Here is a 27,468-nt window from a genome sequence, read left to right as displayed (position 1 = left end):
TCCCGGTGTGGGGTGCTCACCTCCTCAGTCATCCTTCCCCCCCTGACCAGGAGTGGCAGCACACTGCCGGTCACCGTGCCAGGAACAGATCCATCCCACTCCCTTGGGAGCAGAGAGACAGGCAGGCAGACATCAGCTCACACCCGACCACCGGGCTTTTTCAGACAGTGCAAAAATGTTTATTCTGGTTTCTTTCGTGGTGACTGGAGTCATCAGACTGCTTTGGCTACAAAGCTTGGGCTCTGTTGTCTGGGCAGGGCCCACAGCTGCCCTTGGCCTCGGAGCAGCAAGGCACAGAGGTGAGTCCTGGACCAGGCGACAGACTGGTGGGAGTGACAGCACCAGAGGGGCAGGCAGGAGGCACGGGGTGCTTCCCATGCCCGGGGCACAGGGCCTCTCGAGGCACGAGCAGCTCCAGTGTACACTGCCCTACGCATGCATCTTACGCCCGTTCCCTGGGACATTCACAGCACACACAGCAGCACAAGGGGTGTGAAGCCCCCACGGGACCTGGGAGCAGCCGCTGGCTCCAAGCTCCAGTGCAGCACCCTACCTGTCAGGAGCCCACGGGCCGCGTCACCCACCGTGCTAGAGGGTCCTCCCCCACCCCGGGAAGGGCTGGGGGCTAGAGCTGCCTCAGGTCCCAGCTGCTGCCCTGAGGCCACCCCCGGGCCCCACCCTCTGAGTGCCATGACTCCCGGGGACAGTGCACAGAAAGAATCACACAGGAGGCGGGAAGGGACTTTGCAGGAAGTGAGGGCAGCACATCCTCGCGGACACCCTGGGCCCTTCCAGTGATCTCAGCCTGTCTGGCCTGGGGAGAAGCTGGTGGGGGGAGGGCACCATTGAGGACGGGAGCCGTGGGGCCGAGCCCTGCCTGAGGTGGCCCGGGGAGGCGCAGCACGAGCCCTGTGTGCAGACTCAGGACAGGGTGTGCCGGGCAGCAGGGGAGGCCTGGGCATCCCTCACCCACACAGCGCTAGGGCCTGGGGTGGGCACTCAAGTATGGAGACCGGGGAAGGCCGACGTCTAACTTCAGTGGCTGGAGTCGCCCCTGCAGGGTGGGGGGGCACGCATCTCACACCCCACTCCAGTAGCGCAGCCGGGAGAACCGGTCCCTGATGGCCTGGTCACTGTCCGGCCTGGCCTCCCCCAGGTGGACCACCCTGCTGCTCGGGACAAGGTCCCGAACCTTGTGCTTGATCACGGAGACCAGGCCGGGCACACTGGAGCTGGCTGGGCCCGTCAGGAGGACGTAGGCAGCATGGCGGCTTGGCTCAAACAGGACCACTGCGGGGCACAGAGCTGTTAGGGCCAGCAGAGGACCTAATGGTGGGGAGACCCCAGCCCCGGCTCAGGGCCACACTCACCATCAGAAGTGACGATGTTGGCAGAGACGTTGGCCAGCTCCAGCAGCACGCTGGGCAGGGTGGGGTGGAACAGGTACAGGCTGTGCCAGGCGGCGCTGGTCTCCTGCAGCGAGAGCCGGCAACGGCCTTCACTGTGCCTGGGCCACAGCTGTGTCCTGGGCAGTGCTCAGGCCACCACTGCAGGGCGCTGTGGTCACAGCGGCCGTGCCCGGAGCTCCGCACCCACCTCCACCCCTCCCTCCCCCACCTGGCCCTGACCCCACCGGCGCTCTGCCCCCCACACCACAGGGCTACCCAGTCCACCCTCAACACACCCAGGACACCTCCTCTGGCACCACCTCATCGTGACAGATCTCAATTGATCTGGGGCACCCAGTCACCGATTAGCTTCTGGGCACTCCCAGTGGGACCCAGGCCTGGTAGCTCCAGCCCGGGCTCCTGGCAGGGGCTGCTCCAAGGTGCCCCGTACCGTCTGGTTGGTCTGGTTGGCACTGCCCAGCTCGTGGAGGCCCCAGAAGAAGAACGCCGAGCGGTGGTCTGCGGTTGGCAGACTGGAGGACGGAGGGCTGCCGGGAAGGCTGGGCAGGGCGTGGCTCCACAGGACGGCCCTGGTGCTGAGGTCCAGGAGCAGGATCTGGGGAGGGCGAGGTGGGGGCTCTGGGGCAGCCTCGGGGCTGCACAGGCGTGAGCACCCCGCCCCCCACGCAGGCCCTGAGGGCAGCTGCTCCGTCCCCCGGGCCAGCCCCAGCTAGGGACAACAGTGGGACCTCAGAAGGAAGTACAGCCAACCTGTCTGTCAACACCAGTTCCATTCTCAATGACCACAGCCAAGGCGTCTGGTTTGTAGTGGCCGAAAATGGGTTTTCTAGAAGAATCAGGGAAGAACAGCTAACAGGGGGCCTCTACAGAGACTGAGATGTGGGAAATACCTGGGGACAGGTGTGCCCCTCACCCTTCTGTGGCGCCCGGGCAGGGCCAGGGCAGCCCACAGCAGCTCCAGGATGAGGTGCTGATGGCTGAGGGGGGTTGCATGGGCCCCTCCCCCGTGAGGGTGGCAGGGAGGGCGGGGGCGGGGGCGGCAGCGGCACAGCCCTCTAGTCTGCCCCCTCGGCCCTTATCCCTGGGGTGTCTCCTCGTCCCTTGGGACCTGCCGGGCTGCGGGGGGCGGTGGGGTCGGGTGGGGACTTGGGTGGGGACTCGGGTGGGGCCGGGCAGCAAGCGCGGGGCTCCCGAGGATGACTCCTACCTCAGCACCCGGGCCGTGCTGAGCGTCCAGCGGGGAGTCAGCTCCTGCCCATCCAGCAACACACACGCCTCCGCGCCCACGAGGAGCACATCCGCGCCAGCTTTCCCCGGGACGTGCACCAGGTAGCGCACTGCTCCAGCGCTAAACGGGGCAGGAGGGAAGGGCACAGGGGCCCGGGGGCGAGTGGGAGGGCAGCCCCTCCAGCTCTGCCTGTCCCAGGGCTGCTTCTCTCAGGCCCCCCAAAGCCCCATGTTTCTTAGTTCTCCAGCTGGAAAACGTAAAACGAGACCCTCACTTCCTGTGCAAACGAAGGTGAGTGCACCACCGGGAACCTTTCTTCTCCCAGGTTTTCACTCAGCTGCTGCCTGCCAGTTTCTGGTGTCTGAGCCCAGGGTGGCCTCCTGGCACCAACAGCAAGGCCCTGGCATGCCCAGCCCACGTGGCGGCCGTGGGCTCCACACACCCCCTCTGCGCACCGAGGCCGTGAGCTGACACCCGTGAGTGGAACGCGGCCGCCCAGACCAACCTGTGCACCAGCGTCCTGCAGGTGGTGGCGTTGAGGGTGCTCTCCCACAGGGGGTCTCCCTTAAACGGGCCGTCTCTCCTGGTCACCTTCTCATAGAGACCTCGCACGGAGCAGCCGCAGAGGGAGCTTGCTATTCAAAACAGAGGAGGCTGAAGTCACCAGGGCCACCCGCCGGCCCCACCTCCAGGGGCGCGCGGGGCCAGGCCCGCAGGCTTTCTGACCCGCCAAGGACTGAGCAGCACCAGGGCAGGCAGGGACCAGCCTGCAAGGACGGCACAGTTCCCTCCCACGCTGTGCTCTCCGAGGGTGCTGAGCGGATCGTTTTAAGGCCAGCACTGCCCGAGAGTGAAGCCAGTCCTGGGGACGTGGCGGGCACAACGTACCGCAGGGCAGGAGGATGTAGTGGGTGCCGGTCCTGGTGACGTGCAGGAGGAAGCCGCTTTCCCCGTCTATGCCAAGGCTGCCTCTGTGCCCGATCTGGTGCCCGGTGCTGCCCGAGTAGATGTAGCCGCTCACCTGCAGGGACAGAGGGCGGTTGGGGCTGAGGCAGACCAGACGTTCCAGAGGGAGGGCGTTTTTAAGTGGTGCCAAAGGATAAGGGGTCAGCGTTCTCCGGGTGTGGAGGAAAGAGTGCTTTGATAGGAGCGTGTGGCGGGCGTGTGGCCGCACAGGGGCTCCAGGTCCTCACGCTGGGACGGCAGGAACGCAGGTGCAAGCGCTGCCGCCCTCGGGAAGGCCCACAGGCTCCAGCCACCAAGGAGCCCTCAGCACCCCGGGCGTGAGCATGGGGCCTGGGCGGACCTCCAGCAAGCGGCCAGACCCGAGTCCTGTCTGGGCAGTGGGCGTGACAAGGAGGCGGGGCAGAGGCTGTGGCCCGTGTGGGCCTCGAGGATGGGAGGTTGGCGCTGCCGGGGTGTACCTCCTCCTCCTCCCGGGCGAGAATCAGCAGGTCGGGGGCCCCGTCGCCATCCACGTCAGGCACCTGGAGCAAAGGGCTCAGGATGGAAGCGTTCCTGCTGGGGCTGCCGGGACGGGTCCACAGGGTCTCGCCTACAACCAAGCACACGCTCAGCGAAATGTGGCTCCAAACCCCCCTGCAGCAATCTGGCAACGGCACAGCCTCTGCCGGCAGATTCACGCTGAGGCATCCGTCCCGTACCCTGAGGCTCACCGCACCCTCAAAACGGAATCGCTTGCCCAGGGAAGGGCAAAGGCGTGCGCGACCGTCCTTGTACAGGGAAGGCAGGTACAGGGTGGTGTCAACAGAATGTACAACGTGACCTTGTGAAGGAGGTCTGGAGGGTCACATGCCAACATGGTCACAGTGGTACTTCTGGGAACTGCAGGGCTCCCCCTCCTTTTCTGGTATCTGCGTTTCTAACACTTGGCACCAAACAAGCACCAATCCAGAACGTGTCCCCGACGTGGACAGGACCGGACCTCAACCACCTCTCAAGGCCCCTCAGAACCCTGCCTCCACCTGTACCAGGCACCGCTGGACCCACGCAGGCCACACGGAGTGGCCCCTCTCTCTGCCGTGCACACAGAAGGCAGCCACCTGCTGACCGCAGGTCCTGATGTGATACTTGGTTTTTCTGCGACAGGGTCCTGCTCTATTCTCCAGGCTGGAGTGCAGTGGTACGATCACAGCTAACTGTGACCTCGTACTCCTGGGCTCAAGCCATCCTCCTGGCTCCCCTCCCACGTAGCTGGGACTATAGGCGCATGCTACCACACCCAGCTTTTTTCTTTTTTTTGTAGAGACAGGGTCTTACTATGTTGACCAGGCTGGTTTTGAACTCCTGGTCTCAAACGATCCTCCTGCCTTGGCCTCCCAAAGTGCTGGGATTATAGGCGTGAGCCATTGCACATGGCCTGTTACAGCTTCTTACCCAGGCATGAACTCAACAAACCCTTTTTTTCAGACTGATTCCTCGAGTCTTAAAATAGTTCCAGCCTGCTCTTTGTTTTCCTGGGTATCTCTCAAACTACAGCTTACAAGGGAAATGCTAGCATCCACCAAATCTGGGCAGAGGATTTCTTCAGACCTTGGTAAGGTGCAAGGGACTGTCCAGCCAAACCATTTTTGCTCCGCCGTGTGCTGCCTCCCTTGGTGACGTGACCTGTGACATCAGGGCTCAGAGACATGTGCCCTCAAGGTTAGGAGCACCAACAGGCTCCGACCTTGCCTGGGGGGTGAAGTACGGGTTCAGGCTCTGGGCGTGCCCTGGGCACTGCCCCGTGCGCCACAAACAGCTGGCAGCCTCCTCTCTGTGTCTCCACCCCACAGGTTTCTGACCGACTCTGCTGCACATCCACAGCCAAAATGTAAACCGGAGGTGACAAGACAGCAGTAGGAGGCTGGGCGCGGTGGCTCATGCCTGTAATCCCAGCACTCTGGGAGGCTGAGGCCGGTGGATCGCTCGAGGTCAGGAGTTCGAGACCAGCCTGAGCAAGAGCGAGACCCCGTCTCTAGTAAATATAGAAAGAAATTATCTGGACAACTAAAACTATATATAGAAAAAATTAGCTGGGCATAGTGGTGCATGCCTGTAGTCCCAGCTACTCGGGAGGCTGAGGCAGGAGGATCGCTTGAGCCCAGGAGTTTGAGGTTGCTGTGAGCGAGGCTGACACCACAGCACTCTAGCCAGGGCAACAGAGCGAGACTCTGTCTCAAAAAAAAAAAAAAAAGGCAGCAGTAGGACACATCAGAGCAGCTGAGGGAGCTGAGGCATGATGAGGCCTCCGAGCAGTTGCCCCCTTCCTTGGCGGTGCCCCCCGCCCCCCAAGCTCCCTTCCCGCCCAGCCAGCCACCTGAGATCTCAGGGCCGACCCTGTTAGAGCGTCCTGGCCTTGGCCCTCCTGGTGAGGAGGCTCCGGTGCAAGCCCGGTGTGCTGCCTACCTGTGAACAAGTCGACTGCAGTGACGGAATCGGGTCTGCCCACGAGGATGCAGGCAGATGACACCTCGCTGCCCCGTGGCTGGGACACGGCACACTTCACGAGGGCCACATCTGGGGCCACAGGCCTCTCCCAGAGCGTGCTGCCGTTGGCCCCTGACACAGCTGCCACAAAGGCGCAGGGGGAGGACAAGCCTGCAGGGACAGACGCGGGCAGCTGGGCTGGCCACAGCCTGTGCTCCGCCAGCCCCAGCTCCCCCACGCTCCACCCCGGCCGCAGCCCCGCCGCACGGCGTGTTTCCTCTGTCCCTGGGCCCCTGGTGCTTCAGGTCCAGGAGGGCTCTAGTTCCGACCCCAGGGGTCACAGCCCAGGAGGTGCTGAGAGCTGAGCCTGCTCCCTGCCTCTGTCTGGTCCTGCTAGAAGGAGAAATGACGTCATGGTTTCCAGAAATGCCACCGTTCGCTTCCCCCAGACACGGCTAAAGTGAGAGGATGACCTAAAACAAGGATTCCTCCTCCTACAGGGGGTTCCTCCTTTTCCAGATAAAATCAAAATTACCTTCATCAGCGCAGGATTGGTTGAAATTGTTGATGCCGTTGGTATTTTTATAAAGAAACAGAACATCTCGGATCCTGTCCCTGTTTACGTCTTCCAGAGCCAGAAAGTCATAGGTGACTGAAAAAGAAAACCACAGACCATATGCCATGGGCCATGCCTGGTGACAGGGAAGGACAAGTCTAACCCCGCCCACACCTCTGCTCCATGGGGTTTGGCACAGTCAGAATCGGCCACCGTGAGATCAGCCCACAAGAGAAGTGGCTTCTGTCTCACTAGGATGAGAGAATTCCTACACCTCTTCAGAACCGCAGCAACTCTTCATGGACACGGCTGGGATCGGACAGTAGCGCCAGGTGCTAACCTTTAGGAAGGAATGCGCAGGACACCTGGGTATCACGAACCCTTCTGTTCAGGAACGAGTCCCTCCCTAGACCAGGTTGGGAGCCAGACAGTCCACACTCCATACCCGTCGGGGTCTGGTATTTCCTTTCATTCAAGGACTGAAATGATAAACTATATGCCTTGAAATAGAACACCAAAAGAATGAAGTTGGACTTTTACCTTATACCATGTATTTTAGCTGACACAATGTATCCAAAATGGATCAGAACAGTGGGTGTGGTGGCTCACATCTATAGGCACAGCTACTTGGAGGTTCAGCCAGGAGGATTGCTTAAGCCCAGGAGTTTGAATCCAGCCTGGGCAACACAGCAAGACCCCGTCTCTTAAAAAAAAAGGGGGGAGGGGGACAAAGTCCTAAACATAACAGCTAAAATGATAGAACTCTGAGAAGAAAACAGAGGGAAAATCTTCGTGACATCAGATTTGATAATGATTTCTTGATATGAAACCAAGAGCACAGGCAACAAAAGTAAGAACAGGCTGGGCTCACGCCTATAATCCCAGCACTTTGGGAGGCCAAGGCAGGAGGATCAGTTTGAGACCACCCTGAGCCACACAGTGAGACCCAGTCTCTACAAAAAGTACAAAAATTAGCCAGGCGTGGTGGTGGCGCCTGTCTACCTGCTACTCGGCAGGCTGAGGCAGAAGGATCGCTTGAGCCCAAAGTCTGAGGTTGCTGTGAGCTAGGATCATGCCACTGTCATCATGCCCAGGCAACAAGGTGAAACCCTGTCTCTAAAAAAAATTTTTTAAATTAAAAAAATAAAAGCAGGCCAGGTGCGGTGGCTCACGCCTGTAATCCTAGCACTCTGGGAGGCTGAGGTGGGAGGATTGTTTGAGCTCAGGAGTTGGAGACCAGCCTGAGCAAGAGCGAGACCCCGTCTCTACTAAAAATAGAAAGAAATTATCTGGCCAACTAAAACATATATATAGAAAAAAATTAGCCGGGCATGGTGGTACATGCCTGTAGTCCCAGCTACTCAGGAGGCTGAGGCAGGAGGATTGCTTGAGCCCAGGAGATTGAAGTTGCTGTGAGCTAGGCTGACGCCACGGCACTCACTCTAGCCCGGGCAACAAAGTGAGACTCTGTCTCAAAAAAAAAAAAAAAAAAAGAGAAAAACAAAAAGATTCTATATCAACATCTAGCAGATTTTTATCCCAGGAACGCAAGATTGGTTTAACAACTGAAAATAAATTGATGTAATATACCATATTAACAGAACAGAGGACAAAAATCCCACAATCATCTCATAGACACAAAAAAAGCATTTAATGAAATCCAGTATCTTTTCATGATAAAAACTCAACAAACTGGTAAAGGCATCTATGAAAAACCTACAGCTAACATCATACTTAATGCTAAAACACGTAATGTTTTCTCCCTAAGACTGGGAAGCTGATATCTGCTCTTACCAGGTCTAGTCAAACTTGTACTACAGTTCTAGCCAATGAAATTGGTCAAGAAAAAGAAATAAAAGGCAACCAGATGGGAAAGGAAGAAGTATCTTTTTTCTTGGTGGATGACACCATTCTACATACAAAATCCTAAAGAATACACACACCGCTACTGGATGTAATAAATGAATTTACCAAGGTCATGAGAAAAAAGTCAATATAATATCAATAGTATTTCTATATAAAATCAATCAACCCAAAAATTAAATTCATGAAAGAATTCCTTTCATAATAGTATCAAAGATAATACTTCTGGAATCCAGAAGTGTAAGACTTATATATGGAACACTACAAATCATTGTTAAATTAAAGATCTAAATAAATGGAGATACACTCCATATACATGGACTGGAAGATTAAATATTGTTAAGACAGCAATTCTACCCAAACTAATCTATAGGTTCTATACAATCACAGCTCACTGCAACCTGAAACTCCTGGGCTCAAGCAATCCTCCTGCCTCAGCCTCCCAAGTAGCTGGAAGTACAGTTGGCACCAGCACGCCCGGCTAATTTTTCTATTTTTTGTAGAGATGGGCTCTTGCTATGTTGCTCAGGCTGGTCTCAAACTCCTGAGCTCAAGCAATCCTCCCACCTCAGCCTCCCAAAGTGCTAGGATTACATGTGTGAGCTACTGTGCTCAGCCTAAACCTGCCTCTATTTCTAAGGTAGTACTGCTAGCAAGGAAGGGTGAGGTGACAGTTTTCAAAATTCTACCATTTGCTTCCACCAAACACTGTGCACAAAAATTAACTCGAAATCGATCACAGGCTTAAATATAAAAGCAAATACTGGCAGTAGGGTGCGGTGGCCCACGCCTGTGGTCCCAGCTACTTGGGAGGCTGAGGTGGGAGGATCTCGAGTGCAGAAGCTCAAGTCCAGCCTGGGCAACATGGCAAGATCCCCATCTCTTAAAAAAAAAAAAAAGATAAAACTACTGGAAGAAAACAGAAGAAAATCTTCCTGACTTTGAATTAGGCAGAGTTAGATAAGACACCAAAATCACAATCCGTAATAAAAAGCCGATAAATTGGACTTCATCAAAATTGAAAACTTTTATGCCTCAGAAGACACCATTAAAATAAACAGACAAGGCCGGGCGTGGTGGCTCACACCTGTAATCCCAGCACTCTGGGAGGCCGAGGTGGGAGGATCGCTTGAGGTCAGGAGTTCGAGATCAGCCTGAGGAAGAGTGAGACCCCCATCTCTACTAAATATAGAAAAGAAATGATCTGGACAGCTAAAAATACATAGAGAAAAAAATTAGCCAGGCATGGTGGTGTATGTCTGTAGTCCCAGCTACTCGGGAGGCTGAGGCAGGAGGATCGCTTGAGCCAGGGAGTTTGAGGTTGCTGTGAGCTAGGCTGATGTCACGGCACTCACTCTAGCCTGGGCAACAGAGCAAGACTCTGTCTCAAAAAAAAAATAAAAAATAAATAGACAAGCCACATACTGGTTGCAAATATTTGCAAATCATATACCTGATAAAGGACTTGTATCTAGAATACTTAAAGTCCTTTTATTATTTAATAATATGACAAAAAGTCCTATGAAAAATGAGCAAAACACCTGAACAGACATTCACCAAAGATGATATACAAATGGCTAAAAATCTCATGAAGAGATGTTCAACATTTTTACTCATTAGGGAGATCCAAATTAAAAACACAAGACACCACTAAACAAAGATGGGTATAATAAAAAAGACCGACAACAGCAAGTGCTGGCAAGGATGCAGAGAAACTAACATCCTCCCTGACACTGTTGGTGGGAAAGTAACACGGTACAGCCTCTCTGGCAAACAGCTCGGCAGTTTCTCAGAAAGTTAAACATAAACCTACCATATGGCTCAACAATTCTACTCCTAACAATCTCCCCAAGAGAAATGAAAACATATAGCCACGCAAAGATATGTACGTGCATGTTCACAGCAGAATTATTCATAACATCCCCAAACTGGAAGCAATCCAGTGTTCACCCCCCCAGCACACGGATAAACATTCTCTCCACACGCACGAATACTATTCAGCAATAAAGACACGGGGCTGCAACAGGAATGAACTTAACATTCCGCTGACTGAAAGAAGTCACACTCAAAAGGTACTCACTGCACGATGTAATTTATATGAAATGCCCAAAAAAAGCAAATCTATGGAGACTGAGAGCAGACTGAGAAGGGGATGGGGACTGATGACGGGTGTGTCCTAAACTGGAGTGTGGCGATGGCCGCACAACTCTGTAAATTGACTAAAAATCATTGAATTGTATTTCTCTACGAAGGTCACAGAAAAAAATTATTGAATTATATACTTAAAATAAGTAAATTTTATGGTATATAAATTACACTACAATAACGCTGCAAAAAATAAAGAGAAATATATATCCTCTTCCTCAAAACGAGGCACTAAATCCTGCAGGGAAGTGGCCCTCAATGGGAAGTCCTCCTTCCCCACCAGAGAAGCCCTCAAGCCTGTGCAAGGAACACCCCGAGGCTGTCGGCATTCACCCCGCCTGCAGAGCTGTTCTCCCGGGGACAACGTCCTGGTTAAGGCTGCCTCAGTTGCTGCTCGAGGCCAAGATCACAGACTGACAATTTCGAGACAGAAGTGAAGGCGCGTTCTTGGCTAACGAGAGTGCTCGCCGGAGCACCTCAGGAAGCTGACCACACAGTCCACTGCATGTTTTCACACTTCATGACCGTCTTCTCTGTATCTTTCAGTCAGTTGCTCTGTTTTATTAATTTTTTTATTTAGAAAAGTAACCAACAGGGCCACTTTCATTTCTCTACCCATCCCATTCTCCCTAAAAAAGGGAGAGCAGGCCACGCCTTCCTTTTCCCCCCCGGGGAGCTTGCACCTTACACGGAGGCTGCTCCGGAGCTTCCTAAAATCCCAGGAAAACCCTGGACAGAGAACCGGCCGCCACTTGGGTCTGATCGCTGCTAACGCTGCTAACGATCGGCCAGCCTCAGACACGCAACTCCGCTCCCTCCCCGCGAAGAGGCGCAGGGCAGCGTCCCGGGACTCACCTGCTGCGTTGTAGTCGACCCTCCACATCCGCTGCGACACAGGTCGGTCCGGACAGGGGATGATGAAAGAGACGACAAACACCACAAAAAGGCAGATAAACAAGGAAAGGAAAAATGCCACCGTACGGCATCGGGAAAGCCGGGACCGCAGATGGGTGCTTTTTAAGTTGTCTTCATTTTTCAGTTGGTTTCCCAGATTTTCCTGTGATTTTCTGTCTTCGTTCTTCAAGGGGTGGATTTCAGCTTCTAAATCCTTGTTGTCCATTATCGTGTGCACATCCCAACGTTTAATGACTGGTCACTGTGCCAATAAAACGAGAGGCAGGCAAAAGGCAGTGCCACGGCACGGAGCTGCCGCACACAGACGACTCTCCCACGACCAGGGACCACAGCCCAGGAAAGAGCAGCTGGAGGGATGCTTAGGGTGTCAGTCTCCACAGGCTAGGCTGTACTTAAGGTTTCCGATTAACGCAGAAAGGTACAGTAGTTGTGTAGGGCCAGCACTCGTCCTCAGCATGAGTGGAGTGAGCCGTAGAGGAGGGCTGGGGTTGGTGCCAGGAAATAAGCCCACACATTACATATTAACCAAACCCCACCTGCTCCGCACCTGGGCACACCCGGCAACCTTCCGCGAGCCTCAAGCACAGACGGAAACGGTGGCCCAGGGAAGAACTTGGTGAAACCAGCATTCTCACACACGGACTCCCCAGAGGGCCACAGACCCAACCCCGAGGCATCCTAAATGAAGTGGACTCTGGACTGACAGCTGGCCCCACACTGACTGTGTGACCTGGGACAAGTGATTTAACTGTGCTTCAGTTTCCGTATCTACGAAAGAGAAATAAGATCTACTTTAGGAGACTGAGCCAGGCATGGTGGCTCACACCTGTAATGCCAGCACTTCGAGAGGCCAAGGTAGGGCGATCACTTGAGGCCAGAAGTTCGAGACCAGCCTGGACAACATAGTGAGACCTTGTCTCTACAAAAAATTAAAAAACTCGCCAGGCGTAGTACATGCCTGTCGTCCTAGCTACCCCAGAGGCAGGAGGATGGCTTGAGCCCGGGAGGTGGAGGTCTGTGCCATTGTACTCTAGCCTGGGCAACACAGCGAGACCCTGTCCCAAAAAACAAATAAAACAACAAATCTGTATGCATTGTCCTCAGTGCTGAGGCATGACCTTTTACGTCTTGGAGGTCAGAAAAGGTGTGCCTATCCAAGGTAATGAGTTGGACACAAGGAAATGAGTCAAACAATGGGGACCTCATCAGACCCACGCGCCTGGCACGGGGTGGGTGGGACAACAGCAGTTGTTGGAAAGGGGAACTGGGGCAGGGCCAGCAGCAGCAGAGCCTGGGAGTGGCTTATCCGCGGCGCCTATGGGGCTGGGGACCAGGGCTGAAGAACCCCAGAGAGCTGTTTATTTAGCAAATCTGGTGACCATGTCCCCAGTGAAGGGATGTTTGAAATGTTTCGAACATAAATTCTTTTGGCAAAGGAAAAAAACTGAATGAGAAACCAGAATGCTAAAATTCTAGATTTCTATCTTTAAAGCTTTAAAATTTCAGGCAACGAACTCAAGCTCTTTGAGCCTCAGCGGGCCCCATCTGTCTGGAGCCAGAGTATCTCCAGGGAAAGTACAAGACGGTGCCGCTAAAACTAAGAGGCACTGCACAAGAAGGAGCATCTGCTCAGAATGACACCCGGAATCGGAGCACACGGCCCATCCGTCTTGTGTGCCCCTGCTCCCCAGACCTACCTGGTGGCAGGAGGACGTGTTCAGCACTGGCTCCTGGCCAGCCACTGGTGCATCTGGTCGCTAGGTTTGGACGGGGACTCTGTGCCTTTATAAGCCCAGGCAGACCTAGGAATTGTAAAGCCATTGGTGAAATTCATCTCTATGAATGCATCAGCTGAAGGACTTAGGTCCTTCCAGAGCCATGACTCTCAGCCTTGGCTCCACAGTAAAGCCTCCTGGGTGCTTCCACCATCTGATGCCACACCAGAGGCACCAGCTTCTCTGGGGAGGGGTTCCCAGCAAGAGCAGCTGCTGACGCTCTCCGGGTGATTCCAAGGTGCAGCCAAGGGGAGAAGCACTGGCCGAGCAGTCTGCCCTTGTTCTGTCTCACTTTAACCATTAGATGATGACTAGATGTCTCCTGGCCCCTGAAGTGGAGACTCTGCCCCCACTGCCAGCCTGGGAGAAACCAAAGCAAAGGGAGGAAAGAGCCTCCCAGTTTCACCCACACACCAAAGCTATATTCCGGGTTTTCTCGTCCTTGGAATTCTCAGCAAGTGAGTAACGCAGACCTCAAGCTAGTGAATTAAACTGCTCCTTTTCTTAATCGTTCGTCTAATCCCTAAACTATGTGGATTCCCAACTCTAAGACCAAAGGATAGTGCGAACAATTATTAGTGTAGTTTAGATTTTTAATTTTTTAAAAATCAGCAATAAGGGCAGGTGTGGCGGCTCATGCCTGTAATCCTAGCACTCTGGGAGGCCGAGGTGGGGGGATCGCTTGAGGCCAGGAGTTGGAGACCAGCTTGAGCAAGAGCAAGATCAAGATCTCGTCTCTATAAAAAATGCAAAAATTAGCCAGGGAAGGTGGTGAGCGCCTATAGTTCCAGCTACTGGGGAGGCTGAGGCAGGAGGATCGTGTGAGCCCAGGAGTTTGATGTTGCAGTGAGCTAGGCTGCTGCTGCTGCAGTTCAGTCCCGGCAACAGAGCGAGACCTGGGTCTCAAAAACAAAACAGCACCTCTTGTTTGTTGCATATAATAAAGAATAAGGATTGCTGCATTTTCCTGGTGGACTGACCTATCATTATATAATGTCTACTCTGTCCCTAGTAATTTCCTTGCTCTGAAGTCTGCTTTGTCTGATGTTAACATAGTCACTCATCTTCTGATTGGTGCATCTCACTGTTCCCACCCTTTTACTGTTCGCCCACCTACATCTCTACATATTTGAAGTAAGTTTCTTTCAGATACCATAAAGATTTTTTAAGCCACTCTGCCAATCTGTCTTTTAATTGGTACATGCAGACTACTCACTTTTAACATAGTCATCGATGTTTGATCTTAATTTGCTTTTTTGTTTGTTCCCTCTATTTTTTGTTTCTGTTTTCTTTTTCTTGACCTCCTGTGCGTTACTTGAACATTTTTTAGAATTCCAGTTTGATTTATCTGTAGTGTTTCTGAGTGTATCTCTCTGTATAGGTATTTTAGTGGGTACTGTATTACATTATACACACTTATCACAATCTACGGAGCAGGCATGGTGGCTCACGCCTGCAATCCCAGCACTCTGGGAAGCCAAGGTAGGAGGATAGCTTGAGCTCAGGAGTTCGAGACCAGCCTGAGCAAAAGCGAGACCCCGTCTCTACTAAAAAGAGAAAAATTACCCGGGCGTGGTGGCGCCTGTAGTCCCAGCTACTTGGGAGGCTGAGGCAGGAGGACTGCTTGAGCCCAGGAGTTTGAGGCTGCAGTGAGCTGTGATGACGCCACTGCACTCCAGCCTGGGTGACAGAGTGAGACTCTGTCTCAAAAAACAAACAAACAAACAAAAAAACAAAAAAACAACTACTGGAGTCTACATTTTACTAGTTGGAACATATTACTAGTTGAAGTATATAAACCTTAACTATCTTCATAAACCTTCCCTGTTTACAATTGTATCAGATATTTTCTCTACATACATTGAGAATCACATCAGATGTTACACTTTCACTTTGTCAAACATAATTTAGAAAACCCAAGAGAATAAAAATCTATTACATTTACCCACATTTTTGCTTTTTCTGTTATTCTTTGTTTCTTATTAAATGTCCCAAGATTTTCTTTTACCATTCCTTTCTGTTTTAAGAACTTCCTTCAACCATTCTTTAGGGTTGGTCTGCTGGTGACAAATTCTCTTAGTGTCCCTTCACTCGATAATGTCTTATTTCCCCATCATTCCTCAAGACTAATTTCACCGGATATAGGATTCAGGGTGTGATAGATTCTTTTCTTTCAGCACTTAAAAAATGTTATGCCACTTCCTTCTGGCCTCCATGATTTCCAATGAGAAATTTGGTGTCATTTGAATTGTTTTTCCCCCCAAGTAAGGTATCAATTCTCTCTTGCCCCTTTCAAAATTTTCTCTTTGTCTTTATTTTTCACAAGTTTGATTACAATGTGTCTCGGCATGGATTTCTTTGGGCTTATCCTTTTTGAGGTTTGCTTGGTTTCTTGAATCTGTAGATTTATACTTTTTGCCGAATTATGAATATTTTAAGCCATTACTTCAGTTTCCTGGGAGGGCTTTAGGGATGCAAGAACTGTAGCCCAGGCCATGGGGGACCAGGGGAGAACAGTGGGAGCCCAGGGCTCGGGGCTCCAGCCAAGGTCCTCTGCACTCTGTGTCCTCAACCGCTTCATCATTTCCTTTTAAAGTATATTCATAGAGAAAAAGTGAGTTGATTAAAGAAGTATTAAGTAAAAATAATACAACTGTTATGCAGACATGGCAAAAATCATGAATGGTGCACGGAAGAAGTCTGGGAAACACTGCTTTCTGTGATGCTGCAGATGGTGGTTAGCCTTACTGTGAACCTGTCTGGGAAGAGAAAACCAAAATATCTCATATGGTGCTGCAGTCCCAGCTCTCTGAGAGTTCGCTGTATTCTGAGCTAAAACTCTGCTTTCCTACAACCACCTCCTGAGCCAGATTCTGTGCTTTGGAATAACATCAACCCCCTTTCCCACATGTAGCCTTTCCCGTGTTTAAAGAGCATTAACAAAAAATGTACTCAGGTGGTTTCAGCTGCCATTAATATATCACAACTGTTGTTCACATGACATGGGTTAAAACCGCATCAGAGTCCTCGAAAAGCCTAAGCCTAACACTTTGCAGTCTCTTGTCTACTTAAAAATCTTTCCCTTCCAAATCCTACCCATCCCTCCAGGCTCACAGCAAAGGACACCTGACTTGCGAAAACTTTTTCTGGTTTTTCTAACCAAATGTGACTCAAAGTGAAAAACATTCCTGACTATTTGGGGAGGAGCGGGTAGCTGTGCGAATTCGCCATGCCAAAAACGGAGCATCACAGTTCAGGAGCACAGATGTCTGAGAATTGTTTCTGAAGTCACACGCCACTGCCTAGCCTCCTCCACTCAGGGTGGGAGCGCCGTCTGGCAACACGGCTGTGCCCGCATCTGGCCCCACCTCCTCCCGCCTGCAGCACAGCAGGCCAGCACCAGCCTCTCTCCATCAGTCGAGGTTCTTGGATATAAAAAGGTGACAGCTAACTTAGGTAGAAAAGGAGTTTGTTAGGAGATTGGACAGTACCCAGAAATGATGGGAAGACTAGAGCGCCACGCTCAGAACGGGGTAGGTACCAAGGGATGCAGGTAGCAGAGACTCCAGGGGGTCCGTGGCCATGGGCGCAGGCAGGTTAGGGCACTGCTGCTGGCACCATGCACCCGCTATCTGGGTACTGCCCCCAACAACGCCCCCAAGACTCTCGCAATGGGCATTCTCCCAGGACAGGCTGGTCACACCTCAAATTGGCAATTCTGTGGACAACCCAGTGTCCTCAGGCTGGGCCTTCAAAGTGCTTATCAATGTCCCTTTCTCTCCCTCTACACTCACCAGTGGCCTAGAGAAGTTTGGAGACAGCAACTAGCATATTACACAAAGTCCTACGGAAAAAACAAATAAGAACTATCCTCTGGTTACCTTTTCAACGTAGAGAAGTAACAGGAAAACGTCCATCTGGGTTTTCTCCTATGGGCTGTGCCACAAAGGTGCCCGGGCCTCACCACATCACAGCACAAACAACGCCAAAAAGCCTTGGTCCTCACCCCAGGGAAGGTCTGGCCTCGGGGTCATTTTTATACTGGGGTCAATAATAAATGACTGATAGAAGTGAGACATGAGCAGATGAGTCGGATCATGCCCATAATCCCAGCTCTTTAGAGGACAGTAGTTTGAGGTCAGGAGCTCGAGGCTGCAGTGAGCTATGATCACACCACTACACTCCAGCCTGGGCGACAGAGCAAGACCCTGTCTCAAAAAAAAAAAACGAAAACAGAATCGAGACGTGAGATATTGAATCCTGCTTGGTGACATCTTCAAATGTTTGCAAGTCTTCCCATGAAAGGCGGCGCTGGGATGGACGAGCCTTAAGAAGGCATTCCCAGGTAAAACAGGAGGGACTTTGTCAGCATCGGTCAGAAATGTAGTGAGCCTCCTTGCGAGACAACAATCCCCCGTGGAGAGTGCAAGTGCAGGTGAACAGACCACCTGGCACGGATGTCTTAGGAGACAGCCTTTGAGTTTCCTTCCAACCCTGCCATTCTGTGACGAGAGGCTGAACTCCAAAACTGGTCTTACATCTCCAACTTGCCTGTTGTCTCTTTGAGAACAAAGACTCCCGCTGTTTCGGCATAAATGACTGGCTCACATAATTTACCCTGAACTGTCTCTTTCTTTTTTTTTTTTTTTTTTTTGAGACAGAGTCCCACTCTGTCACCCAGGCTAGAGTGCCGTGGTGTCAGCCTAGCTCACGGCAACCTCAAACTCCTGGGCTCGAGCAATCCTCCTGCCTCAGCCTCCCGAGTAGCTGGGACTACAGGCATGCGCCACCATGCCTGGCTAATTTTTTCTGTATATTTTTAGTTGTCCAGCTAATTTCTTTCTATTTTTTTTTACTAGAGACGGGGTCTCGCTCTTACTCAGGCTGGTTTCAAACTCCTGAGCTCAAACGATCTGCCTACCTCGGCCTCCCAGAGTGCTAGGATTACAGGCATGAGCCACCGCGCCCGGCCTTCTTTCTTTTATTACAGAGTTCCAAGATTCTTGTCCCAGTAAAATTAAAGATACTTTATAAAAATAGGTAAAAGATACTGTGATCTTTCTCTAAAGGTTTCTGTTCTTTATGCTAGAAAACTGAAGAACTAAACACTGGGTAGGGACCACATATGCAATTCAAATAATGTTGGTTACCTTAAAAACAAACCAGAATTAGATGGATGGAGAGATGATAACCACAGCACCCCCCAGGAATATTCTCACTGATTCCTTCAGGAAACAATAAATTATACCCAGGATTTCCTTCCCACTAGAATCACCCACCCGAGCCGACCAACAGGTCCCTCCGCCAGGTCTGCAGCCAGACACAGCCAGGCGGGAAAAGTGGGCAGGGGAGCATTCGTGTGCTCAGAGCAGTCCTGGGAGTCAGGGACGAGGACACGGGGAGTGCGGAGGGGTCCAGGGAGTTTCTTTGTCAGGGTCATTTCCGTAGCCTGATTTTGGTGCTGGCTGCACGACATCTACTCGTGATGGAGTCTCATAAAGTTAGAAATATACAAATGAGTGCATGCACAACTGGTGAAATCGGAAGGAGGAAGGTCTGGAGTCTGCTCAGCCGCAGTGCCAACGTCCATTTCCTGCTTTTGATAACACTGGTTACGTAAGATGTTACCTTCAGGGAAGCTGCGTCTAGAGTACAAAGAACAGCTTGGTCCTATTTTTACAACATCTTGTGAATCTGTAAGTAGTTCAAAACCAAAAGTTTAAAAAAAAAATCAAAAAAAAGAAAAGAAAACCTTTAGTAAGGGGGTGGGGCGGGTCAGAGACTCACACAGGTGAAGCGGCTTCTCCACAGGCAGCCGCAGTTCACACCTGAGAGCTGCCTTATCTGCAGCCGCTTTGTTCCAAAGGGTGGGGTTTTTTGTGTTTTGTTCTGTCTTTGCAAGAATATCAACAATAGTGGAATTTTGTGGTAAATAAAGAAATACTGAAAGAACAGCCAAATCTCTTGGCATGCTACAACAACTCCCCATGACAAAATAATTACTGGCTGCTGGAAACCCACCCATCGCAGCCATCTCCCTTTCCACTGCGGAAAACAAGAGATACTTGTAGTTCCTCACAGCGCAACTCCCCAAAGCACCTCCAGCACAAGGCAAACGCCAGAGTTCCACATAGGTCACTTCAGCCCGGCAACCGGGGACAACATAAATGCCCACAGATGTTTCCAAGTATGAAACGTCCTCCACACAAGTTCCACGCCTGCTTCGGAAAGGGTGTGCGTGTGTACTTCACCCCGACAGGGCTGTCTCTTGCAAATAAAAAGTTACCAGAAATTCCTTCTTTGGGTCCCCAGGTAAGATTTTCCTGGAGACTCTACTTGGCCACCAGAAAACCAGGGTAGTTATTAAAGCAGCACAGCCAAAGCAGCCACCTCGCCAGTCAACCAGTTTGCAAATGCCAGCGTGAGACAGGTTCCAGTATCTGCTCATCAATGGCGAGAAGATATTACTGATTTGCCTTTCCTGTGGTCATTAAAAATACCAGAGGCAGCGGCCAAAGATTCAGGCAACCTGATTGCCAGAGAAAATCCTTCATGGAGTCCAGGTCAGGAAGGCTTGAGCCAGGCACTGCCCTTGGTGTACTTTAGCATCTACACTCACAACCAGGGAGAGTCAGGCCATTTGCTACTTAAGAAGACAAAATCCAAAACTCAACAAGCCAATAACCAAAAATTTAACTTCCCAATCCTAGTGTTAACCTGAAGCTTCTGACACGAGCGGGCTCCCAAAGTGAGTACTTTTTAGTTTTTCAGGTTACTACCTGGGTTTCCTCAGGGCTCTTTCTAGCGTAGCACAAGAAAACTTTCCAAGGAACAAAGTCCATGGAAACAAGGTCTAACCCCCACCGGATTCCCACCTGGCTTTATCTTTCAGCCTCCTCATCCCGTATGCCCTGAAGCTTCTCAAACAATGCAGTGCTAGAGCCCTCTGGTTTTGTTGCCAGGGTGAACGGGGTGATCTTCTAGAAGCTTTGGGAGCAGGATACAACATTCTATCTCCTGTGGGGGGCAGGGAAGCTTCCAGACCCTTCGGGGGTGTGTTTTCACTGCAGCCTGCCATCAGGAGCAGAGGAGAGTCTCCGAGGCACTGGTAGGCAGTGCTGGGTACAGTGTATCTTTCTACTCCGGAAAGCACCAAGGAAGACACTAGAATTGAATTGAAGGACAAACCTCTTCTCCCCCAGCTAGGAGTCTGGGGTCCTGCTGTCCACTGGGCCACAACACAAGGAGCGGAAGTGGCTCAAAGTACCAAACTGACCCTCATAGCCTCAAAAATAAAGTACCTGATTTCCCCCGAAACTGTTTTTGTATTTCTACGAATTTTGAGCTTTTCCCTTTTTGTTTCAAACTGCAACTGCTGTTGTTAAATTCCACATAGAGGAGTGTAAGAGAAACTAGGTAGTTTGCCTCTCGTGCCACAAGGAAGCATCTGCAAACCACAAATTTAGGACAAACTATATCCCTGATACCAAGTATGATTATTAGTTCATTTGCTAGCACAGGGAAGACCCACAGTCAGTGGGCTTTATGAGCTTTAAATAACCATTCTCACTTAAAAGAGGGAACTTCCAAATAGGGACAAAAATGTGTATCTCTATGCTAGCAAAACTCAGTGTGAGAACTGAGAACACAAGTCCTAGGGAACTGTTAACATTTATTAACAACAAGTCAACAGATATCTTAAAAGGAAAACAAAATCCCTACTTGATCTCTTTTTGTATTTTTCAGTGAAGGGGGCAGGGTCTCACTCTGTTGCCGGCACTGCAGTGCAGTGGCCATCGCAAAAACCACTAGGGTCAGGCGATCCTGCCGCCTCAGCCTCCTGAGTAGCTGGGACTACAGGTGCAAGCCGTCATGCCCAGATAATTTTTCTGGGTTTTTTGTAGCGATGGGGAGGGGAGTGGGGAGGGTCTTGAACTCCTGGCCTCTAGCGATCCTCCCACGTCAGCCTCTCAAAAGCTGATTACAGGCAGGAGCCACTGCAGCTGGCCCCAGATCCCTACTTGTATACACATACATGAAATTAAATGAACAGTTTCAAGACACCAAAAGGGAATTAAGAACTTTTTCATCTAAAAGAAAAGCTTTAGTTAAGATATAACAGATGAAAGAACAATGCTAAAGGAAAAAGACCATGAGGTTAAGAGATCTGTATTTTTACCTCATTGGCACCCAGTGTTCCTGCCTGTCACTTCTAGCAAGGCCGCTCTGGCTCTCGAGGACAGAAACTGAAAGCTGGTTCACAGAATTGCAGATAGTCAACGACTGGAATTTTCTCCTGTCAGTTCTGAGCTTCTGACATGGTAACTATAAAATCCACTTATTGATTTAATGCCACATGGAACAAAACAAGATGTAGAGAAAAATGTGTGCGATCCGAAAGAAAACACATCAATATAACACATATTGATGAAGGTGAAAGATCTAACTTTAAGGATAACTTCAAGTAAGATGAACACAGAATCCCTGCGGATGTTCATTCAGACAGGTTATTCCCTGGCACGACAGCACTACAGTAAACCAGCCACTCAGCCACTGGTCTGGGTCAAGGCCTCTGCGGATGCCACACTTGTCCTCCAGGGAGTCCACAGGCTGAGTCCACAGTGGAAACTCTGATTCTGGGGAAGAATAATAAAACCCAGCAACAGTTCATGCAGCCCACTGATATTTGAAGGAGGCAGGAAACATATAATATATATGCAGAGAGGAAGTAACAGGTGCCGGGCTCCCTTTTCTCCAAGGGTTCTTTCTCTAAGAACAATCCACTGAATCAGAGAGAACAGGAAAAAAAAAAGAAGTCTCTTAACACAATGCATCAAAAAATAGGCAAGGTGAGCAGTGGTACATGCCTGCAGTCCCAGCCACTAGGGAGGCTGAGGTGGGAGGGTCACTTGAGCCCAGGAGTTCAAGGCTGCAGTGAGCTGTGATCATGCCGCTGCACTCCTGGGTGACAGAGCAAGACCCTGTCTCAAAACAAATAAACAAAACCAAAACACGAAAAGATCACCTCACCACTCTAGTAATATATACTGATAAGGTCAAAAGTCATTCTTAAGGTAAGAGCAGCACAGACTTATTTCTTTTGGCGGGGGAACTCCTGCCCCTAATTTGCACTCAGTTGGATTACTCTTCTAAAACGTAGTTATGTAGTGCTCACTTTGGCAGCACATATACTAAAATTGGAACGATACAGAGAAGATTAGCATGGCCCCTGTGCAAGGATGATACACAAATTCGTGAAGTGAAAAAAAAAAAAGAGAGAGAGAAATATAGTTATCTGGAACAGGAAGTGAGGGCCATCTGGCTGTGACCTGTCACCGGCGGATCACCAGGGATGCTGTGGCTGATCTGAGCGGGTGGCTGCCCCCTTCCTCCCTCGCCAGCATGCGCATCCCGCCCAGAGCTCCACCCTGGGTCTAAGAGGATGACCCTCCCCAACAGACGAGGACCATCCTAGGTTCAGGGCACACGAGCAGCTGTGCACCCCTGCTACAACCTCCAAACAAGCTCTCAAGTTACCTAGAACAGAATATTCTGCATCTTCTCATGTATTCACTGGGGGCATTTGTGTTCTTTCATCTGTGAATTATCTGCCGATAGCCTGTGGCCACTTAGCTCGAACCGTGACTTGACAGGTAAGGGATATTAATTTTCAACACTTCACAAGTGCTGGTCCTGCTGCCTGGAATGTCTGTCTGGATTTAATCCTCCAAGGCTCAGCTTTAACAGCACCAAGCCCTGGAGCTGTTTGGTGTGACCCTCTGCTGACCCTGGTTAACCACCTTCCACCCCAGAGAACTCAGTACTTTTCTTTCAAAGCACCCATCATACTCCTGTTACGTGCCAGAGAGCAAGCTACTTAAGGGCAGGAGGATGTCTGCTGTTCCCCTCAGCCAAACACATAGTAGGCACGCGATACATACCAGTTAGATGGATGAAAGATGTTTATGGAGCATGTCTCTAGACAAAAAGATGAATAAGATAACTCAATCATTCTCTTTGCTCCAGAGCCTGGATTTTCCCATGGACTCCATGATCTACAATCACTAGCCAGTCCCACAGCGAGTGTGCCCAAAGGCTTGTTCCCAAAGCTAGCTATTATAGACACAAATGATTTAAGAATGTCCTCTACGTTATGTGGTTTGTATCATTGCCAAGAGTGGTCTATATATTTTGACAGCAGCTGAGTATGAGGTATTTGAGAGAAACACCCACAATAACCAACTAGGCAGTACTGGATTTTTCAGCTGAGCAAAGCAGATGTCAGACAATGACAGCTACAGTGTTCAACTGTTTACAGCAAGCAACTCTTTCCTCCCTTCCCCAAGAGTAATCCAAAGACAAAGAATAGGCCCATACTCAACTTCCAAATGAGAACAAATTTAAAGGTCATGCGTGGATCCCAGACAAAGCAAAAGTATCTCAGCATGTGCAGTCAGCACTCACCCCCACACCAGAGCCTGCCTTTAGATAGATGAAAACCCTTTACAGCAACTGAGGACTCACAGGACTGTAACAGAGTGGTCGCCCCGGCCCCCACAGATATGGAAGGGAAATATGAAAACAGAAACAGCAAGTGTTTTCTGTCTCTTTAAAACCTTCTCACTCTCGGCAGGGCACGGTGGCTCACGCCTATAATCCTAGCACTCTGGGAGGCCGAGGCAGGTGGATCGCTCGAGGTCAGGAGTTCGAGACCAGCCTGAGCAAGAGCAAGACCCCGTCTCTACTAAACATAGAAAGAAATTATCTGGCCAGCTAAAATATATATAGAAAAAATTAGCCGGGCAAGCTACTCGGGAGGCTGAGGCAGGAGGATCGCTTGAGCCCAGGAGTTTGAGGTTGCTGTGAGCTAGGCTGACACCACGGCACTCACTCTAGCCAGGGCAACAAAGCGACACTCTGTCTCAAAAAAAAACAAACAATAAAAAAAAAACAAAAAAAACTTCTCACTCTTTTTGACAACAAGGACCCGCATCCCTGCTTCGGGCCAGCTTTGGAGGGGAAGGGGAACGTCTTTTGCTCTTTGTGGTATAAGAGCTGGCCCACCCAGCCAGACCCGGTGAGGGCGGAGGGAGGTCCTGGGCGGAGGTCAGGGGACTGTCCTCAGCAAAGATGGGACCATCGGGAGCATCAACTGCAGTTGAACAGCAATTGCCTGAAGCTGAGAACCCTTTAGCAGCTCTGTTATTTCTGCTTATTATTAGGACATGGCATCAGAGACAGGAGTCTCCATCCTCCTCATTTGCCGGCAAATTAACAAATCTCTCTTTTCCTTCTCCTCAAAACACTTGTCCTTATTCCTCTGACGCAGGCTTGAGGACAAGTGCCAACCTTTTAGTAAAAGAATCTCCTAAAAACAAGTTGAGGATCAACAGCTACCTGCATTTCAGATGAACAACTATTCTAAAGAATAAGTTTTGCAGGTTTGCCCAGAAAATAACACGGAGTAAGCCTTTCTCCTGAATTCTGAGGCAGACTTTATGTCCTGCGACTGCTCCACAAAAGGGGGGGAAGGGTGGAGAAAGAAAGCAAAACCTCTTAAAAAGATAAAGTATAACTCAAACTTGATCACTTTTGCTCAACTCTACAAGTAAGCCTTAGCTTCAATTTACTTCTTTATCATTATTTTTAAAAATCTTTTATTATGTAAATGTTCAAACATTCACAAAAGTAGAGAACACCAGCCCCATGTACCCATTACCCAGGTTCAACAATCACCATCGTATAGCCAATCACTTTTTTTTTTTTTTGAGACAGAGTCTCACTCTGTTGCCTGGGCTAGAGTGCCGTGGCGTCAGCCTCGCTCACAGCAACCTCAAACTCCTGGGCTCAAGCGATCCTCCTGCCTCAGCCTCCCGAGTAGCTGGGACTATAGGCATGTGCCACCATACCTGGCGAATTATATATATATATATATATATTTTTAGTTGTCCATATAATTTCTTTCTATTTTTAGTAGAGGCGGGGTCTCGCTCTTGCTCAGGCTGGTCTCGAACTCCTGACCTCAAGCAATCCTCCCGCCTCAGTGAGCCACTGCGCCCGGCCTAGCCAATCACTCTTTTCTTTTTTTAATTTCAAAATGTTAAGCAGTACACGTTTTTGCTACATGGATACCTTTTATAATGCTTAAGTTGGGGCTTTTAGTGTGTCCATCACCCAAATAGTGTCCACTGTACCATACAGCTAAGGTTTTACCCCTCCCCTCCTCCCCCACGCCCCCTAAAGTGATTTTCAACTATAAGCCACCACACTTCTCCCCCATGCCCCACCTCTGATTATTTTTAAATTTGCTCCACTTTAGAAATAAGTCACTTGATTTCTTAGCATCTGCTTTGAAGTTGTTTGATTAAGAGTTAGCATTTTGTTTTCTTTCTTTTTTTTTTCGTTCTGATACCCTAAGTTTCATGAACAATTTTACAAAGTGAGAGGGGAGGCCGGGTGCCGTGGCTCGTAGTGCTTGTAATCCCAGCACTCTGGGAGGCCGAGGTGGGTGGATGGTTTGAGTTCAGGAGTTCGAGACCAGCCTGAGCAAGAGCGAGACACCCCCCCACCCCCATCTCTACCAAAAATAGAAAGAAATTGGCTGGACAACTAAAATTATATAGAAAAAATTAGCCGGTTAGCCGGGCATGGTGGTGCATGCCTGTAGTCCCAGCTACTTGGGAGGCTGAGGCAGGAGGATCACTTGAGCCCAGGAGTCTGAGGTTGCTGTGAGCTAGGCTGACGCCACGGCACTCTAGCCCGGACAACAAAGAGAGGCTCTGTCTCAAAAAAAAAAAAAAAAAGGAACCTGAGAAAAAGGCCAACACAGAGGGAAATAGGGCAGAGAGAAGGTATATGAAAGGGTGGAGAACTAGTAAGACATCCCCCACCATGCTCTCACTCCAGTCTCAGACCCCGTCTTACTCCTGGTTCTCTAGACCTTCCGCTGTGAAAGCCAGTGGAATCCTGCCATAGCTGGAATCAGTTTTAATGGATTCCTGATACTTGAAGCCAAAAGCCTCCCAACCAGTGCAATGAGGACTCAGAACTGGTAAACTGCCTGAATAAATGTCCACTTGAAGCCTGGGTCAGTTCCGTTATTTCCTCCTTCCCTGTTTACGTGCTCCATATTTTGATTATTTATCTAATTTATTATCTGTCTCCTGCAGTAGACTTGCTCCTTGAGGACAGGAATTGTGTGTGTTTTGTTGAGTACCATATCCTCAGCACTTAGAAGCCTGGCACCCAGCAGACACTCAGGAGTATTTGTTGAGCTCGTCCCAGCTGCTCTAACTGAACGCTCCCTGTGAGACTGCAGTGACAGAAGTGGGGGTGATGTGGTGCTGTCAGCAGAAAGACAGTAGCAGCCGGTACATGCACGGGAGTAAATCACCCAAGCTCTTCAGCTGAAATCACTAGGTTACTGGGAACCCACAAGCAACCGAAGTTGCCTACTCTGATAAAATAGCAGCCTGCTCACGGGCAAACTCTCTGCTCGACAGCTCTCCTCCATTCAACTTACGGGAGAGCTGGGAAACCTTCCACAGACTGTTTTCTTCCCTTTTAAACGCCGTCTTGCTTTCTGTTCAGTAAAACAGACTAGACGTGAGTGATCTCCCTACAGGTGTGCAGACACCAGCTGGGTTCTGGGTTCTCTGCCAGTGTGTCTTAATGTCCTGATAGAACAGACCGTGAGGATCTGACCTTTGTAAGAGACGTTCTCGTTTTGCTACTCAGCGCGGCACCCGCAGGCCCCCAAGTACCGACGGCGGCTGACACGCTGCGGAGCCAACGCGGGGCGCGCGGTTGCCCGGTGGGAGTTAATTAATCCCGTCTCCGGGGAAACCTGGGGCTCCAAGTGCGCGCCACGGAAGCCCGGGCTGCGGGAGGGGCGAGGCCGGGACTGACCTTCCGCTCCGGCCGCAGCCGTCTCACCGGCGCCTCCGCCGAGCGGGCGGCGGGGACCCGGGGGGCTCCGTGAGGGGCCGGGGTCAGGAGCGGCGTAGACAGGGGCCGGGGGCGCCGAGGCGGACAGACCCGGCGCCAGAGCCAAGAGGGGGACCCGGTGGCTGCCCGCCGCGGGCACCTGCCAGGAGGACCCGGCCGCGCTCACTCACCTGCCAGCCGCACTCCGCAGGCCCCGCCCCG

At 50.8% G+C, this 27,468-nt stretch overlaps 1 protein-coding gene and 1 non-coding gene across 5 annotated transcripts; one reads left to right on the top strand and one right to left on the bottom strand.

Moving 5' to 3' along the window:
* Nucleotides 1-156: 156 nt before the first annotated feature.
* FAM234A (family with sequence similarity 234 member A) lies at nt 157-27,468 on the bottom strand. 4 transcript variants are annotated; one of them, XM_045540964.1, is made up of 13 exons: nt 27,438-27,468; nt 13,243-13,347; nt 11,486-11,786; nt 6,602-6,718; nt 6,046-6,237; nt 4,062-4,192; nt 3,526-3,658; nt 3,143-3,272; nt 2,617-2,757; nt 2,160-2,235; nt 1,840-2,004; nt 1,371-1,473; nt 157-1,290 (listed from the first exon to the last, which is right to left on the bottom strand). In XM_045540964.1, the coding sequence occupies exons 3-13, from the start codon at nt 11,748-11,750 to the stop codon at nt 1,079-1,081; spliced, it is 1,665 nt and encodes a 554-aa protein (XP_045396920.1). In that variant the 5' UTR covers nt 11,751-11,786; nt 13,243-13,347; nt 27,438-27,468; the 3' UTR covers nt 157-1,078. The 4 variants fall into 4 exon arrangements, with proteins under 4 accessions (XP_045396920.1, XP_045396922.1, XP_045396921.1 ...); XM_045540966.1 differs by lacking the exon at nt 27,438-27,468 and adding an exon at nt 27,229-27,315; XM_045540965.1 differs by lacking the exon at nt 27,438-27,468 and adding an exon at nt 27,025-27,044.
* On the top strand, nt 22,488-22,594 carry LOC123633649. Its single transcript, XR_006733676.1, has one exon. It is a non-coding gene; the product is annotated as a U6 spliceosomal RNA (small nuclear RNA).

Source organism: Lemur catta, chromosome 2 (assembly GCF_020740605.2).
Source record: "Lemur catta isolate mLemCat1 chromosome 2, mLemCat1.pri, whole genome shotgun sequence".
Taxonomy (NCBI): Eukaryota; Metazoa; Chordata; class Mammalia; order Primates; family Lemuridae; genus Lemur; species Lemur catta.
The sequence above is the reverse complement of the archived record's forward strand: the minus strand, read 5'-3'. Positions and strand labels throughout refer to the sequence as shown.